Raw genomic sequence first — 13,253 nt, forward strand, 5'->3', positions numbered from 1 at the left:
GCACGTTGCACTTGACCTCCTCTGCATTGGGCAGGTCTTCCGCTGCGATACAAGGAGACACATCTGCAATTTTCCTGTTTCTTCTCAGCACCACAACTCTGTCCGTGGGATTAAAGACTTTAACAGGCACCCATCCATCTCCCCAGAGTGGAGTAACAACTCGTCCGACAAGGACTTGTCTGGGCGCAGCCTTTGATTGGGTTGGCTCAACGACCACTGTGCTGCCCACAGACGTCCCGGCCAACTCAGATAACTTGCCCCAAATAACGTACTCGGTCCGTGGATTCAGCGTCACGCAACTCTTGATTTTTACTGTCCCTACTTTGTCTGGAATGCAGTCACCTCTCCATCTCTCTGTGTTAGAAAGCATTGACAGGAATTGACTGTGGTTATCGGACAGACCGTTGTCAGGAGTGGAAACTAATCTCCAGTAGCCATCAGTACTTTTCAATTGAGTCAAAATATATTTGATGGCATTGCTGCCAAGGATCATCTGTTCGGTCTGGCCTGGCACAACCATTACTGGTATTATCATTTGGCACCCGTAAACTGTGACGTGAATGTCGTACATATCTCTGGGAGAAACTTGGTGTCCACCGCAGCCTACAATGACATAATCATCGGCCGTGTAACTCATCATATCAGGGAATTGCTGCAGGAGGGACTTAGCCGTGTCCTCACTTACTGTACAAGCCATCGACCCGCTGTCCAACAGCGCTCTGAAAGTGGGGCCTTCTTGCACAAGTACAGGTGTGTAAAACAGTTCGTCAGTCTCCGCTATTCTCTGAAACCCCTGAAAGATCAGCTTCTTCGATGGAGGTATCTTGTTGCTATACAACTCATAAATTGATTTATTGTCTTGCATGTCAGGCTTCACATTAGTGGTGGGAGGTTTACTCAGTTGATCTGCACTGTTCTCCCCTAAGCGCAGATCAGTTAGTTTCCCTGAGGCAGCGGGACAACTTTCGTCACTGGACAATCACGTCGAGAATGCCCTGGGGCATGGCAGTGAAAGCAAAGGTTTTTGTCTCGGCAATGAGAGAGAGCACTGTGTTCGACTTCTTTGCAAATGATACATGGCTTGGCAGTGAAACCATTTATTCTGGCTCCAGGTCGCCTGGTTGGAGCTCCCCCTCTCTCTTGAAACTGGTTCGAAGTAACACGTATCAGAACTTTCTCCAACATACTAATAACGTCCGTTAGAGAGACATACTGTGGGCTCGAAGTCTGAGGTGGCTCGTGCACGAGGGTTGGACCATGGTTCACCTCAGCTTTGTGTACGGCAATTTCCGCTCTATTCGCAGGTTGTTGTAGGGAATCTGCTTTGTAGCTCTTCTCAGCGTGGTATTCATTCAGCACCTCTAGTACCTCACATGCTGACCACTTTTCGATGGTTTTTGATCTGTAAGTGAGTGCCAGTTCCTTGCATGGGCAGTTCCGAATAAACATGCGAGTAACCTCTATTTCAGGGTTGTCAAATGTTTTGCCCTGCTCACTCAAGCACTCAGAGGCAAGGTCAGCTGCTCTGTTTAGTCTCAGCCAGTAGTCATAGGGGTCTTCCTGGTCTTTGGGCAAAGTTGAATAAAAGTCAGCTAAAGGGACAGCAGAGTACTTGGTACAGCTAAAGTATTTCCTGAGAAGACTATAAATCATGTCAGGGCGGGTATAGACGTCTATATTACTGTTTCTAATGCTAAACCTAACTACATCTTTAGCTTTTCCTCTCAAATGTATAAGGATTTCCTCTGCTTGCTCTTCAAGTCTCACATCACTCCTTTTTATAAATGTCCTCATTAGATCTTCCCACTCATGTATTGTTATTGAGTCTGAGCCATCCCCAATAAATGACGGCGGTTCCTTAACCTTTCTCTGCGTTACCACCTGACTCAATCTGTTTGCTTCATCTTGTGTGGCAGCAGCGTTAGGTGCTACTATATTACGTGACTGTATATTTGTGAATATGCTATCAGCCAATTTATGTCCTATCTCCTGAACAATATTTGTCATCTGATCAGCTACACCCTCAGAAACGTCAATTGTGCTCTGAGTAAACATGTTTCAAAGATGTAAATAAGTCAAAATCGCCTGCGTAACACGTCACTGTATAGCAGTTTTAAATACTGTGAGCTGATGGCTTTATGAAATGATGTGGCAGGTAGGACAGTCCTCGGTTCGGAGAGCTTGATAGAAGTCACGGGTCACGGCACCAATGTAACCGCGTTGTACGTGTCCCACCAAAGATCCACATTCACGCTGGACTGGATGATGAGGTTTTTATTATTACAGTTTCTGCAAATGGATGAGTCACAACATTAGCTTTTTCTGCTGGGTTTGATCTCTTTGATCTCTTTGTAGTACTCTGGTTAAACTGACAACAAAGCATATCAAAGAGCTGTCTTTTCACTTTACAGAAAATACATTTTAGAATATCACAATACATTTATAAATCTTTGCATTTTAACAAGATACTTTTAACAAGAGATCGTATAGTGGATTTTTAACGTTTACAATGAATTCAACATGTTTTTCTTTACTCTGAATTTTAACCAACATCATCCTTTTTTAATGTATATGAAAAAATAGGAATAAAAACAATAATGAGTATAAAAATGGGTACAATTTACCTGCAAATGGATGAGTCACAACATTAGCTTTTTCTGCTGGGTTTGATCTCTTTGATCTCTACAAGGGGAATTAATATTTAGTAAAACAGAAACAAAACGAAAATAAATCAAAACAGCTTGACAATATCAATCACATTACTATGCATGGTGAGAGATTTGTCAGCTGGGGTTATAATGTTTAAAATTAACTTATTTTGTGGAGCACCAAAAGATATGTCTTACCTTTGTAGTACTCTGGTTAAACTGACAAAACCCCGCCTCCTGGTCACATGTTAGAAGCCAAAACCAAACCCCACCCCATACCAGCAGATGGCACTGTTGGACTCAGCATTGCAGGACATTTACCAAAAACTATACACATATTTTAGCAGGAATTTCAATAAAATAAAAGTTATTATTACACCCGTTACATATATATATTATATATTTATGTATACATGGATACTGAAGGATATTATACATTTGACTATAAAGGATTTTATACGATTGAATACAAATTACATTTAATGCAAAAGATATTCACTGGCTGGGCTGTGGTGCGATGTCAGGGCATTCTAGTAGAAAATGTTATTTACAGGGAACGGGACGTAAGGCTGATAAGATAATCAGCACATCCAGACGCAGCAAGGCCCTGATGACGTAGAAACGCTCTGTGTCGTTTTGGTGATTCCAGACATCGCGACGCTCTTCAACGAGGTGACGAAGCCCAGGGGGGGCTTCCCCTGAAGATGGCCAATAAGAGAGAGCTAAAGGACTTCAGAAGAAGGCTTCACACAGACTCCAACGACACTAATTCGGCCGTTTACGATGGAGTTCACTTAAATTGTTAATGAAATTGAATCCGTCCCCGTGTGAAAATTTCGGCTTTCCTGTTCATCTTTTCCGTCAAGAAACGAGCACGCATAAATTGTTGTGTGAATGTAGGTTGTGTTTGGTTAATGGAGTCAGATAACTACGGTACATTTTGATATTTAATTCCCAACAATTCCTTAACCACTAGGGTCATAGAGGCACCATTTACCCGTGGTGTGTCTTGGGCATGTAAGGTGGCACCCATCTCTCTCCAGGCTAACAAATGTTTCCAACCAGTCTCTAACCAGGGATCTTTCGAGTGTTGGGCGAATGTGCTAACCACTGCACTAGAGAAACACTACATTAAACCGTGTTGTTGGACACTATTATTTTCTGCGATTTCCTGGTTTCATATCCTTGGTAAAAATATTAGTCATTCTTTTGAGATTCAGAAAAAGACAAACACGTGCTATTATGACAATTCATTTTATTTACCAGCTATGTAATACAATTGTCTTTATTGTCATTGATTACAAGGTGTTGTACATTGTGAACAAGATTATTCATGGCACTTCGGGATAAACATGTGATAAAATACTTTTACATTAAAAATAAAATTAAAAAAAAGAAAATTAGGATGCTGAGTAATATTTTAGCAGTGACATTGTGCAAAAGTAAGAATGAAGAAATCAAATAGGAATACAATATTTTACTATACATTTTTAAACAGTGTGTTTGTTTAGGGCAGTGATGGCTCAAACAATCAAAGACAATTAGAATGATTCGTTAACTTGTCTGCGAGCAAAGAAATACAATGTGCTTTGATGAAGGTTTTACAGTACAATCAATCACTCACGATTTATTTGAAAAACACTTTTCACGCAATGAGTTTCTACACAAGTGCTGCATAAAAAACAATCAGTGTACAATAAGATAATACCCCCCCCCTCTCTTTTCCTCACCAGAAACACAAAACACACAGACACACACATTGGTTAAAATAAAATAAAAGCAAAATAAATAATCATACAAATACATTTTATAAAATAAATACAACTATGGCTGGGCACAGCCTAACTGTGAGGAAAAAGACATGACAACACACAGTCAAACCTGTGAGGATTTTACAGAAAAACACATTTTCCAAAAAGTTGTGTGTGTTTATATTCATCCATCTATTATCTGCACCCCTTTTCCTCAGTGGGGTCGCGGGGATGCTGGAGCCCATCTCAGCTGTCTTTGGGTAATGGGCAGAGGACACCCTGAGATGGTTGCCAGTCAGTCACAGGGCACACAGAGACAAACAACCCATTCACTCATTCACACCTAGGGCCAATTTGGACCGGCCAATCAACCTAACATGCAAGTTTTTGGGAATGTAGGAGGAAACCGGAATGCCCGGAGGAAACCCACGCAAGCATGTGGACAAGACACGCCAGGCTTAAAAACTACGCCAGAAAACGGTATTTTGAAGCAGTGAAAGAGTCAAAAAGGGAATAATTCATAACGTAAAATGTAAGTTCTCTCCATAGGAAATTGCAATCAGCCTTGCATGTAAACACACTAAGCATCGGTGGACACCTCAACTTGGAATTTCAGAACACCGGCTACCAATGTTCCCTCTAAGCTGCGCGCGTGCGCAATTGCGCACTGCCCGCACATTCTCAGCGCACAAGAAAATCTATCCAGCGCAGTTTTTCGCGAACCGGCTTCTTCGGCTCGGCTCACTAAAAGGAACCGGCTCTTTCGGGTCCTAAACGGCTCTTCAGGTTGTTTTGCTTCTTTCATCCCTATATTACCAAATATTATGTAATATTATGCACAAAATGACTTAAAGGAAGGGGGCAATAGAACGAAAAAGAAAAAAATACCAAAATGAAAAAGTAGTGAAAAGCTGAGAAAAAAGAAACAAAAGGAAAAGAAAAAAAGAAGGAAAAATTTAGAAAAAAGCCAGAAAAAAAGAAAAGAAAGAAAAAAGTAAATAGAGAACAAAAAGAAAAAAACAGCTAGGAAAAAATAAACACAATGCGATTTTTTTTAAAGGAATTAGAAAAAAATAGAAAAAAACAGGGAAAAAGTTTGTGTTGCATTCGAATAATTTCCAATTATACCAAGCCAATCTTGTTGCCAGCATTGTACTTCCACTAAAAAATGTGATTAAATACAGTTGTGTATCGTGCAACCGACTAAATAACCCCCCCCAAAAGTTAGTATTATGTGACAAAAGATACCAGGAATAAAAAGATATGGGAATCTTGTGAAAGAAGTGTTGTAAAAACAAATGACGTTTGTAGGCCGTACAACCTTTTGCAATAGTACATTAGACAATTCATTCAAAAGTGAAAAATAATTTTGCATTGCCGGAAACTCAGCAGAAAGTAACTTGATGTCTAGTTTTGGACATGTTCGATAATAGATCAGTTGCCACACTTGGGATTGCTGTTGCTCACTGTTGTTTCAAGCGTTGCTCACCGACTTTGTGTGAACGCTCAGACCCGTGGAAAATTACAGGGAACATTGCCGGCTACCCATGTGTTCTTAGGGTGCTACATAGTGCCCGCGGGGACCACATTGGTGACCATGCGGGACAGTACTGTATACGCAACTGCAAAGTGCGATGCCTTCAATGATGTCAGACCATATGCAACTCTCCGGTTAAGTCAAACGTTAAGCAGAGTTTGCATCGAACTAAGCAGCATTTAAGAAGCAGTGATGTTGCGTTTAGTAGTCCATTACCACAACTCGGAAATTGGACAATCAAACAGTAATACCCGTTTTATTATCACAAGACGTTACAAGTCGTACGTGGTTAGCTATTCACCTATTATAAAAAGGGGCGAAAATAATTATTCATTTGGTTGAAATAAACGACATCGGAGTCACTTAATCTCACCCAGCTTCAACGACCAGCCCCGCCGGCCTCCATTTTGCCTCCACAACCGAGCTGCGTCTCACGTGTCCTGGGCTGTCTCCTCTCACATGACCCAAGTGTTTGTTCCCGTGATCAAGCCCCTCCATCTCCATCCGTGTCACAGAAGATCCTTTTTTTCTTTTTTTTAAATTCCAACACTGATGGATATGCTCGAACCAAATCTGGACAACGCTAGGTAAAATCGTGTCTCAAACATGGCTAACCTGCACAAGCTAAGCACCACATGCTAATAACTCTTTCAGGAAAACATTATAGTTTTAGAAAGTAGAAACTGTACTTTTGTCACACTTTGTCGTTCAATGCATTTTATTATGAACAGTAGAGCATTCATAAAGAACTCATAATTATTTATTGGATATAAATGACGTAAAACAAGCTAACATAGTTAGCAACGGTTAGCTTTTAAAACTAAATTGGTGAAAAGTTATGTTGTGTATTCTTTCATGGTATCTCCAAGAGGCGAAGCTAACTATTTAAGTTGCTTTTTTTCCCCCAACTATTGAGTCGTTCAAAGTTTGGTTTCTTGGTTATAACTAGTCGAAATGACATGTATGTTGTGTTCATTCGCAGCCAAGATAAACAAGACGAGGAGGTGCAAGCATCTGAAGGTTGGTTATTTATTCATTCATATTTTTTGCAACTTTAAAAAAATATATATTTACGCACCTTGTTAATAATGCACGTCGTCTGGGATATTCAGTTGTTTCAGTTTATGAGAATCAAGTCATGTTTAGCCCTTAATCACAAGGAGTCTCAAAGGGCTGCACAGACCACAGATTATTGCAAACTAGAGACTATTATTACACCATCCCCTGATCTAAAACCTACATGAGGGCAAGGACAAACCTTGAGAAGGGACAGCACATGAAGTAATCCTCCTTCCAGGATGTCCAGGCTGCAACAGATGTTGCATTAACAAATAATCTACAGATATTGTCAACAGGAAGTATGATGTTTGTTTTTTGACATTTTTGATTTCCACACTCAAATCCATAGGGTAGCAATGAAGAATATATACCAAGAGTGTGTTTTTGATTAATTTAACATACTGTATTTAGATTAGTTTGGCTCGTGTTCGAAAGTGCTTTCACACACATGTATTTATTGAAGATCTGCCAAATATGGAACAATGTCATTTTAGAATGGATAAGAAATTAATGAAAAGATAATGAATTTGTATTTTTAGTAACAATTTAAGGTTAAAAGTCGTTCTTGGACAATGCTCCCTGTTAGCTTAAAATATGATTTTAAGGTTTTGTTGGTGTTATACAAAAATCATGCATGGACTTGCTCCCTCTTATCTTATTTTCCCCTATGTTCCGGATTAAATTAAATTTAAATGAGACATAGGCTATATTCTTAACAAGTAATTCATCCATAGAGTGAAGCATTCTTAAATAAAAGAAATATATTTACAATATCTTGCAAAACTTTTAAAATTACATTGCAAATACATTTATTGGACATCCCTAAAATGTGGGGTAAGATTGCCTTTAGTTGAATAGAACAAAGGAACTTTAGAAACCAAACTGAAAGCACTCAAAACGTTAAGTTCACACAATCATGTCCCGTTTTACAGATTTTCTTTGCATTTTAGTTTTTTTAATTGTTAGACTATAAATACTGCACGTCCTCAAAAATGCAATTGTTTTGGTTTGTAAACGAGATTAAATCTTGATTTAATCACAATGAATGAGCCATAACGTACTTAGAACACAATTTCAAGCATTAATAAAGTGTCCTAATAAGTTTTTGTTGTTTGTCAGGAACGTTTGATTATTCCAAAAAAATATATATGCAAAACCTTTGTAATTATATTGCAAATAGAATTGTTTAAATTTCACTATGTGGGTCAATATTGCCTTAATTTAACTAAATAAAGTCAATTTTAAAATAAAACTTTAATAGCAATAAAACGCGAAGTTGACACAATATGTCCCTTTTAACTGATTTTGCAACTTTTTACTATTATTTTTAATTCTTACACTTTATAAGAAATGCGCATCAACTTTGAGAAGGAGTGATTACATCATATTTTAAGCATATTTTCCATCCATCCTATCCGGGGTCGGGTGGCGGGTGCAGCAGCCTAAGTCAAGTCAAGTAGAGTCAAATTTATTTGTATAGCCCTTAATCACATAAATGTCTCAAAGGACTGCACAGGATTACAATTACACCATCGCCTGACCTTAAACTAACATGCGGGCAAGGGAAAAACTCAAAACCTCAGTGTGAGGAAAAAAGAAACCTTGAGAAGGGGCCTCACAAGTGGTAATCCCCCTTACAGGATGACCAGGGTGGAATAGCAGGGAAGCCCAGACCTCCCTATCCCCAACCACTTCATCCAGCTCATCCGCTGATGATATTCTAAGCATATTAAATGAGACATAATGTATGTTCTGCACAATTTTAAGCATTATTTAACCGTCCTCATAAATGTTTTACACATCATAAATCTTTAGAAATAAAAAATAGATCATTCAAAAAATATGAAATTGCAATCAGAATACATTCATTTACACCCCCAAAATGCGGAGCAGGATTGCTTTCATTAAAACAGAACAAAGGCACAATAGAAACAAAACTGACCGCAATTAAGATGTCAAGTTCACACAATATGACCCTTTAACAGATTAAATACAAACTGACATTCTTAGGGGAACGTAAACGTTGGATTCATTGGGCAGAAAAATCACATGCTCTGAAGACAAGCATCTGTGGTGACTGCACAAACCTGTAATTGACACTGTTATGTTTTGTAGTCAGTTATCTACCTCAGTGGTTTTTAAACACGTTCCCTATTTTCAAATCAGATCATTAACCAACTTCTGTAGGCTGTGATTAATGTGTTAGAAATGCGTGACAAGGAAACTATTCTAGATGGCATCAGAACTGAAAAAAAAAATATTCTCAACTAGCTGGACATGTGATGAAAATAAGGAGTTTTCCTTCCCATTAATCTGTTTGTTTTTTCAGTTCAGCATGACTCCGATACTTGTGTTGATAAAGGCCGTTATGACCTCAGGGTGTTGTTTTCCCATGCCTGTTTATTTATTGTACTGTAAGTGAAAAAAAAAAACCCAATAACAAGCTACGTTTTTTTTCTGTAGACGGAACTGGAGACGAGCAGGCGTCCGTCACTATACAACAGGCTGCAGCATTTGGGGACAACATACAATACCAATTTCGCACTGACGGGGGGCAGGTAAGCAAAGAATGGATAAAGGCGAAAGTAGGGATGGACAACATATAGTGACTGTGGGCACCAGGTAGAACACCTGAGTTGCCTGTGGACTGGTTTTGAAAATAGTTCACTTGTGTTAGGTCATAATGATATTCTCGGAAACAAACATAATGGCCCGACCTTGCTTGGCTTGGCGTTGCCGGGCATTCTACTTGAGCGAGGTTGTGGAGGCTGTGGTTTTTGAAAAAGCGCCAGTGAGCCATTTGATAGTGCCGACGAGCAGTACGACCGCATGCAGCTCCAGAGCCGCTTCAGGGTTCCTGCAGATCTTTAAAAAAATCATAAAAGGCATTGAATTCATTTTTTTCTAAAAATAAGGCTTTATTTAGCATTAAAATGCCTTAAATCCAATATTTAAAAGTCTTGAAAAATTGGACACATTAGTAAGATTTATATTTGTTTTAACTTAAAAGATTTAGGAAATTGTACAGTATCTGTCTTCTGTCTTAAGTCCACCCACAATGCAAATAGCAACTTCAGACAGAGACGTTAACTTTGGACGATGGGAAAGTGTCAATTTAATGAGAAGTGGCTTGGCTGACAAATGTTTTTCGCCATGGCTAAAAGCTACCAGGTATTGTGTAGGAGTCCCAATTCATTGTGTGCAAGAAATATTTGTATTTTTTAGATTTATTGGTTTCAATTTTTTTGTCGTTTGGACTTAAATTTGATTTCAGAAAACATTAAAAAAGTCTCAAGAATTTTTTAATTGAGCTTGCCTTACACTGTATTAACCCTGCGGTTGTACACAAAGGCAGATGTTTATCGTTTTTGTTGTTATTTACTGGGTGTGCCTTGACACAAAACCTAGCTAAAGACCAATGGTTCCCAAATTTTAGCAGGCTGGCGCCCCCTTGGCTCCCCAGTGTATTACTAGCTCCCCCAACTCCCCCCACACCAGCACCAGACACCCCCCTTGACCATTTTTTACTTTTCAATTCTTCAATCAATAGAAGTACCTACCCACCTATGAAATGCACTAGATAGAACATCACAAAATAACATTCGAATTATTTATTTTGGCATGTCTTCATAACCAAACAAAGTCAACATCTAACATAGGTAACATTTGAAAAGAAAAAAAAGAAAATAATGAACTCTTAAAAAAATCAAGAACATTTGGACAGTGTAAAAGATGAAATGTACGCACTTGAAATATCCCACACCAAACAAAGTATACAACAACAAAAATAAATTGTGCACACTATAAAAAGGTCAACATTGCACACTAAAAATAATCCACATACTTTTTAGGCTGTAGACATGACATGTCTGTAGTTAGTGTAATATAAAATTGACCATGTGCTACTGCAGCATGTTCATCAGTGCAAGAAATGTATTCAAGTATTAATTCAAACCCACCATTCCTGCTAACTTATTAACACTACTGCTACAACTATTTATTACTCTTATTGTAACATTTCACTTATTAACTTGCATAAATAAATAGTTTTACTTCTAATCGATAATGCAGTTTTGGGGTTGGACACTATTAGACATTTTTAGCTAGTCACAGCATTGTTACTGTGTACTACTTTCTATCCGTTGTGAACTGACATTTTTTTAATTAAGACGAGGGGAAAAATACGATTCATCAACTAATCGAAATAAAAAAATCATTTTAAAATAATTGTTAGTTGCAGTCAGTCCTACGTTAGTTAATCCACTAAATTACGTTACTTTACAAAATTTTACTCAAAACACATGCTATCATTGGGCGGGCCGCCTCACAGGTAACCTGAGAGCCCAAGTGAAGTGAGTATAAAATGTAGAAAATTATTGCGGTGTTTGTGAACCGGTCATCCATGAAGGCTCGTTTTGACGTAAACACAAGGAGAAGGTTAGGGGGATGCAGTTTGAGAGAGCGTGAGCAATATCATGTGATTTCAGGCCTGGTCGGGATTGGCATGAAGCCGCTGTCACATGTCAGTCAGGGGAGGGAGAGAGTCACATGATGCAGGGGTACAAATTTCTTATTCCTTACAAAAAAACAGTATTTTCTCTTTTGGGGGGGGAAATTCAGTCAAGTTTTGTGCATTACTGTTCTGGACCTTGTTGGATATGATCAACAAATCTGTTAGCCAAGTATGCACACATTTAAAAAACAGCCTGCTTTTCATTTTTTATCCCCTCCTGTTCTTTTCCCTTTACAGGTGACTACCTACAGAGTAGTCCAGGTTACCGACCAGAATCTTGAAGGACGGGAAGACGTGAGTGGAGCAGTGAGCGTCGTTTCTGCGGCAGCCTTCACCGGGGCTCCTCAGGCTGTTGCTCAGGTACTAATTGAACTAAATTATAACTTGGTTAAAATATCCAGAAAATCCAATATTTATTGTCGTCAATAAACAACCATACTTTTTAAAAAATGACTGTTCCATACAAGTTGTGTTGCAGTTTTTTTTAAATAGCTCAAAGTGAAAAGTGTATTTCAGTTTTGTTTAGATAGTTAGAAGCTTTATTTGCATATCCTTGTGCTGGTTGTTCATTGTTTTTGAAGTGGCTTCTGAAGGCGTTTACGCAGGCTTCACCGGTGCTCCTCAGACTGTTGATAAACGGATTAATTGATTAAAATATCCAGAAAAATCCAATATTGTTCATTAATTATGAATAGTACAACACTACATTTTTGTTATGTTTGCACACAAGTTGTGATGGAGTATATTTTCAGGTAATTCAAAGTGAAAAGTGTATTTTAGTTTAGATAGTCAAACACTTTTTTGCATAGCCTCGTGCTGGTTGTTTATTGGTTTTGTAGTGGCTTCCCATAGTCTTTTGGCAGCATTCACCGATGCTCAGGCTGTTGGTCAGGTACCAAATAAACTGATGTCTTTATTGAAATATCCAGAAAATTAAATCTTATTAATCATTATCAATAGTACACCACATTTATATTATTCTTCCACACAAGACGTCTTGCAGTTTCTTTTTGAAGTAATTCAAAGTGAAAAGCGTATTTCAGCTTAGACAGACAAGCCCTTTTTTTGCATATCGTTGTGCTGGTTGTTTATGGTTTTTCTAGTGGCTTCTAATTGCCTTTAGGTGGCTTCGACCAGTGATCCCCAGGCTGTTGTTTAGGTCCCAAATAAACGGATTAATTGATTAAAATATCCATAAAATCACATGTTTTTCATTATTATCAATATTATAACGTTACTTTTTGTATTAATCTTCTGCACAAGTTGTGTTGCTGTTTCTTTTTTAGTAATTTCAAGTAAAAAGCATATTTCAGTTTGGATAATCGAACAGTTTTTTTTTTGCAAATCTCTGCTGGTTGTTCCTTGTTTTTGTATTGGCTTCTTATGGCCTGTAGGAGGCGTTCATCATCTGTGTTTGGAGGCACACTTACCAACGCAGTACTGTAGTAGATCAAATAAATAAAATTGGAATGCGTTTGGAAAATAGTTCTTGTTATTTATGTAATTAAATCGAATTTAGTTTTAATAGTTTTATTTGCAATTTATCTAACATTTTTTTTTGTTTACTCGTTTTTTATCAATGTTAATAAAAACGATTCTAATCCTAATTAAATTAAAGTTATTGATACTTCTTGTTTGAAAATAAATTAGTGTGTAAATAATTTAATGAAAGTAATGAGAATGTGTATAATTACAATTGTACGACATAGCAGTAATGCTAATTATTTTAATTTCTTTCAATCCCT

General features: G+C 38.0%; 2 protein-coding genes across 3 annotated transcripts in view; one reads left to right on the forward strand and one right to left on the reverse strand.

Moving 5' to 3' along the window:
- Positions 1 to 6,413, reverse strand: part of etfb (electron transfer flavoprotein subunit beta) — a 25,992-nt gene extending 19,579 nt beyond the window's left edge. The window contains exon 1 of the mRNA XM_088327025.1: positions 6,310 to 6,413. The gene's annotated coding sequence lies outside the window, so the exon portion shown is untranslated. The remainder of the gene's footprint in view (positions 1 to 6,309) is intronic.
- usf2l (upstream transcription factor 2, c-fos interacting-like) overlaps positions 6,015 to 13,253 on the forward strand; it is a 25,881-nt gene continuing 18,642 nt past the window's right edge. Inside the window, exons 1-4 of one of the 2 annotated variants that reach the window (XM_088327022.1) lie at positions 6,015 to 6,523; positions 6,919 to 6,956; positions 9,459 to 9,553; positions 11,746 to 11,868. In XM_088327022.1, coding sequence (XP_088183148.1) covers positions 6,489 to 6,523; positions 6,919 to 6,956; positions 9,459 to 9,553; positions 11,746 to 11,868 — 291 coding nt within the window. In that variant the 5' untranslated portion in view covers positions 6,015 to 6,488. Of the gene's footprint in view, positions 6,524 to 6,918; positions 6,957 to 9,458; positions 9,554 to 11,544; positions 11,678 to 11,745; positions 11,869 to 13,253 lie in introns of those variants that run through there. The other variant, XM_088327023.1, reaches the window with a different exon arrangement.

Source organism: Urocampus carinirostris, chromosome 2, assembly GCF_059441175.1.
Source record: "Urocampus carinirostris isolate Australia breed hairy pipefish chromosome 2, RoL_Ucar_1.0, whole genome shotgun sequence".
Taxonomy (NCBI): Eukaryota; Metazoa; Chordata; class Actinopteri; order Syngnathiformes; family Syngnathidae; genus Urocampus; species Urocampus carinirostris.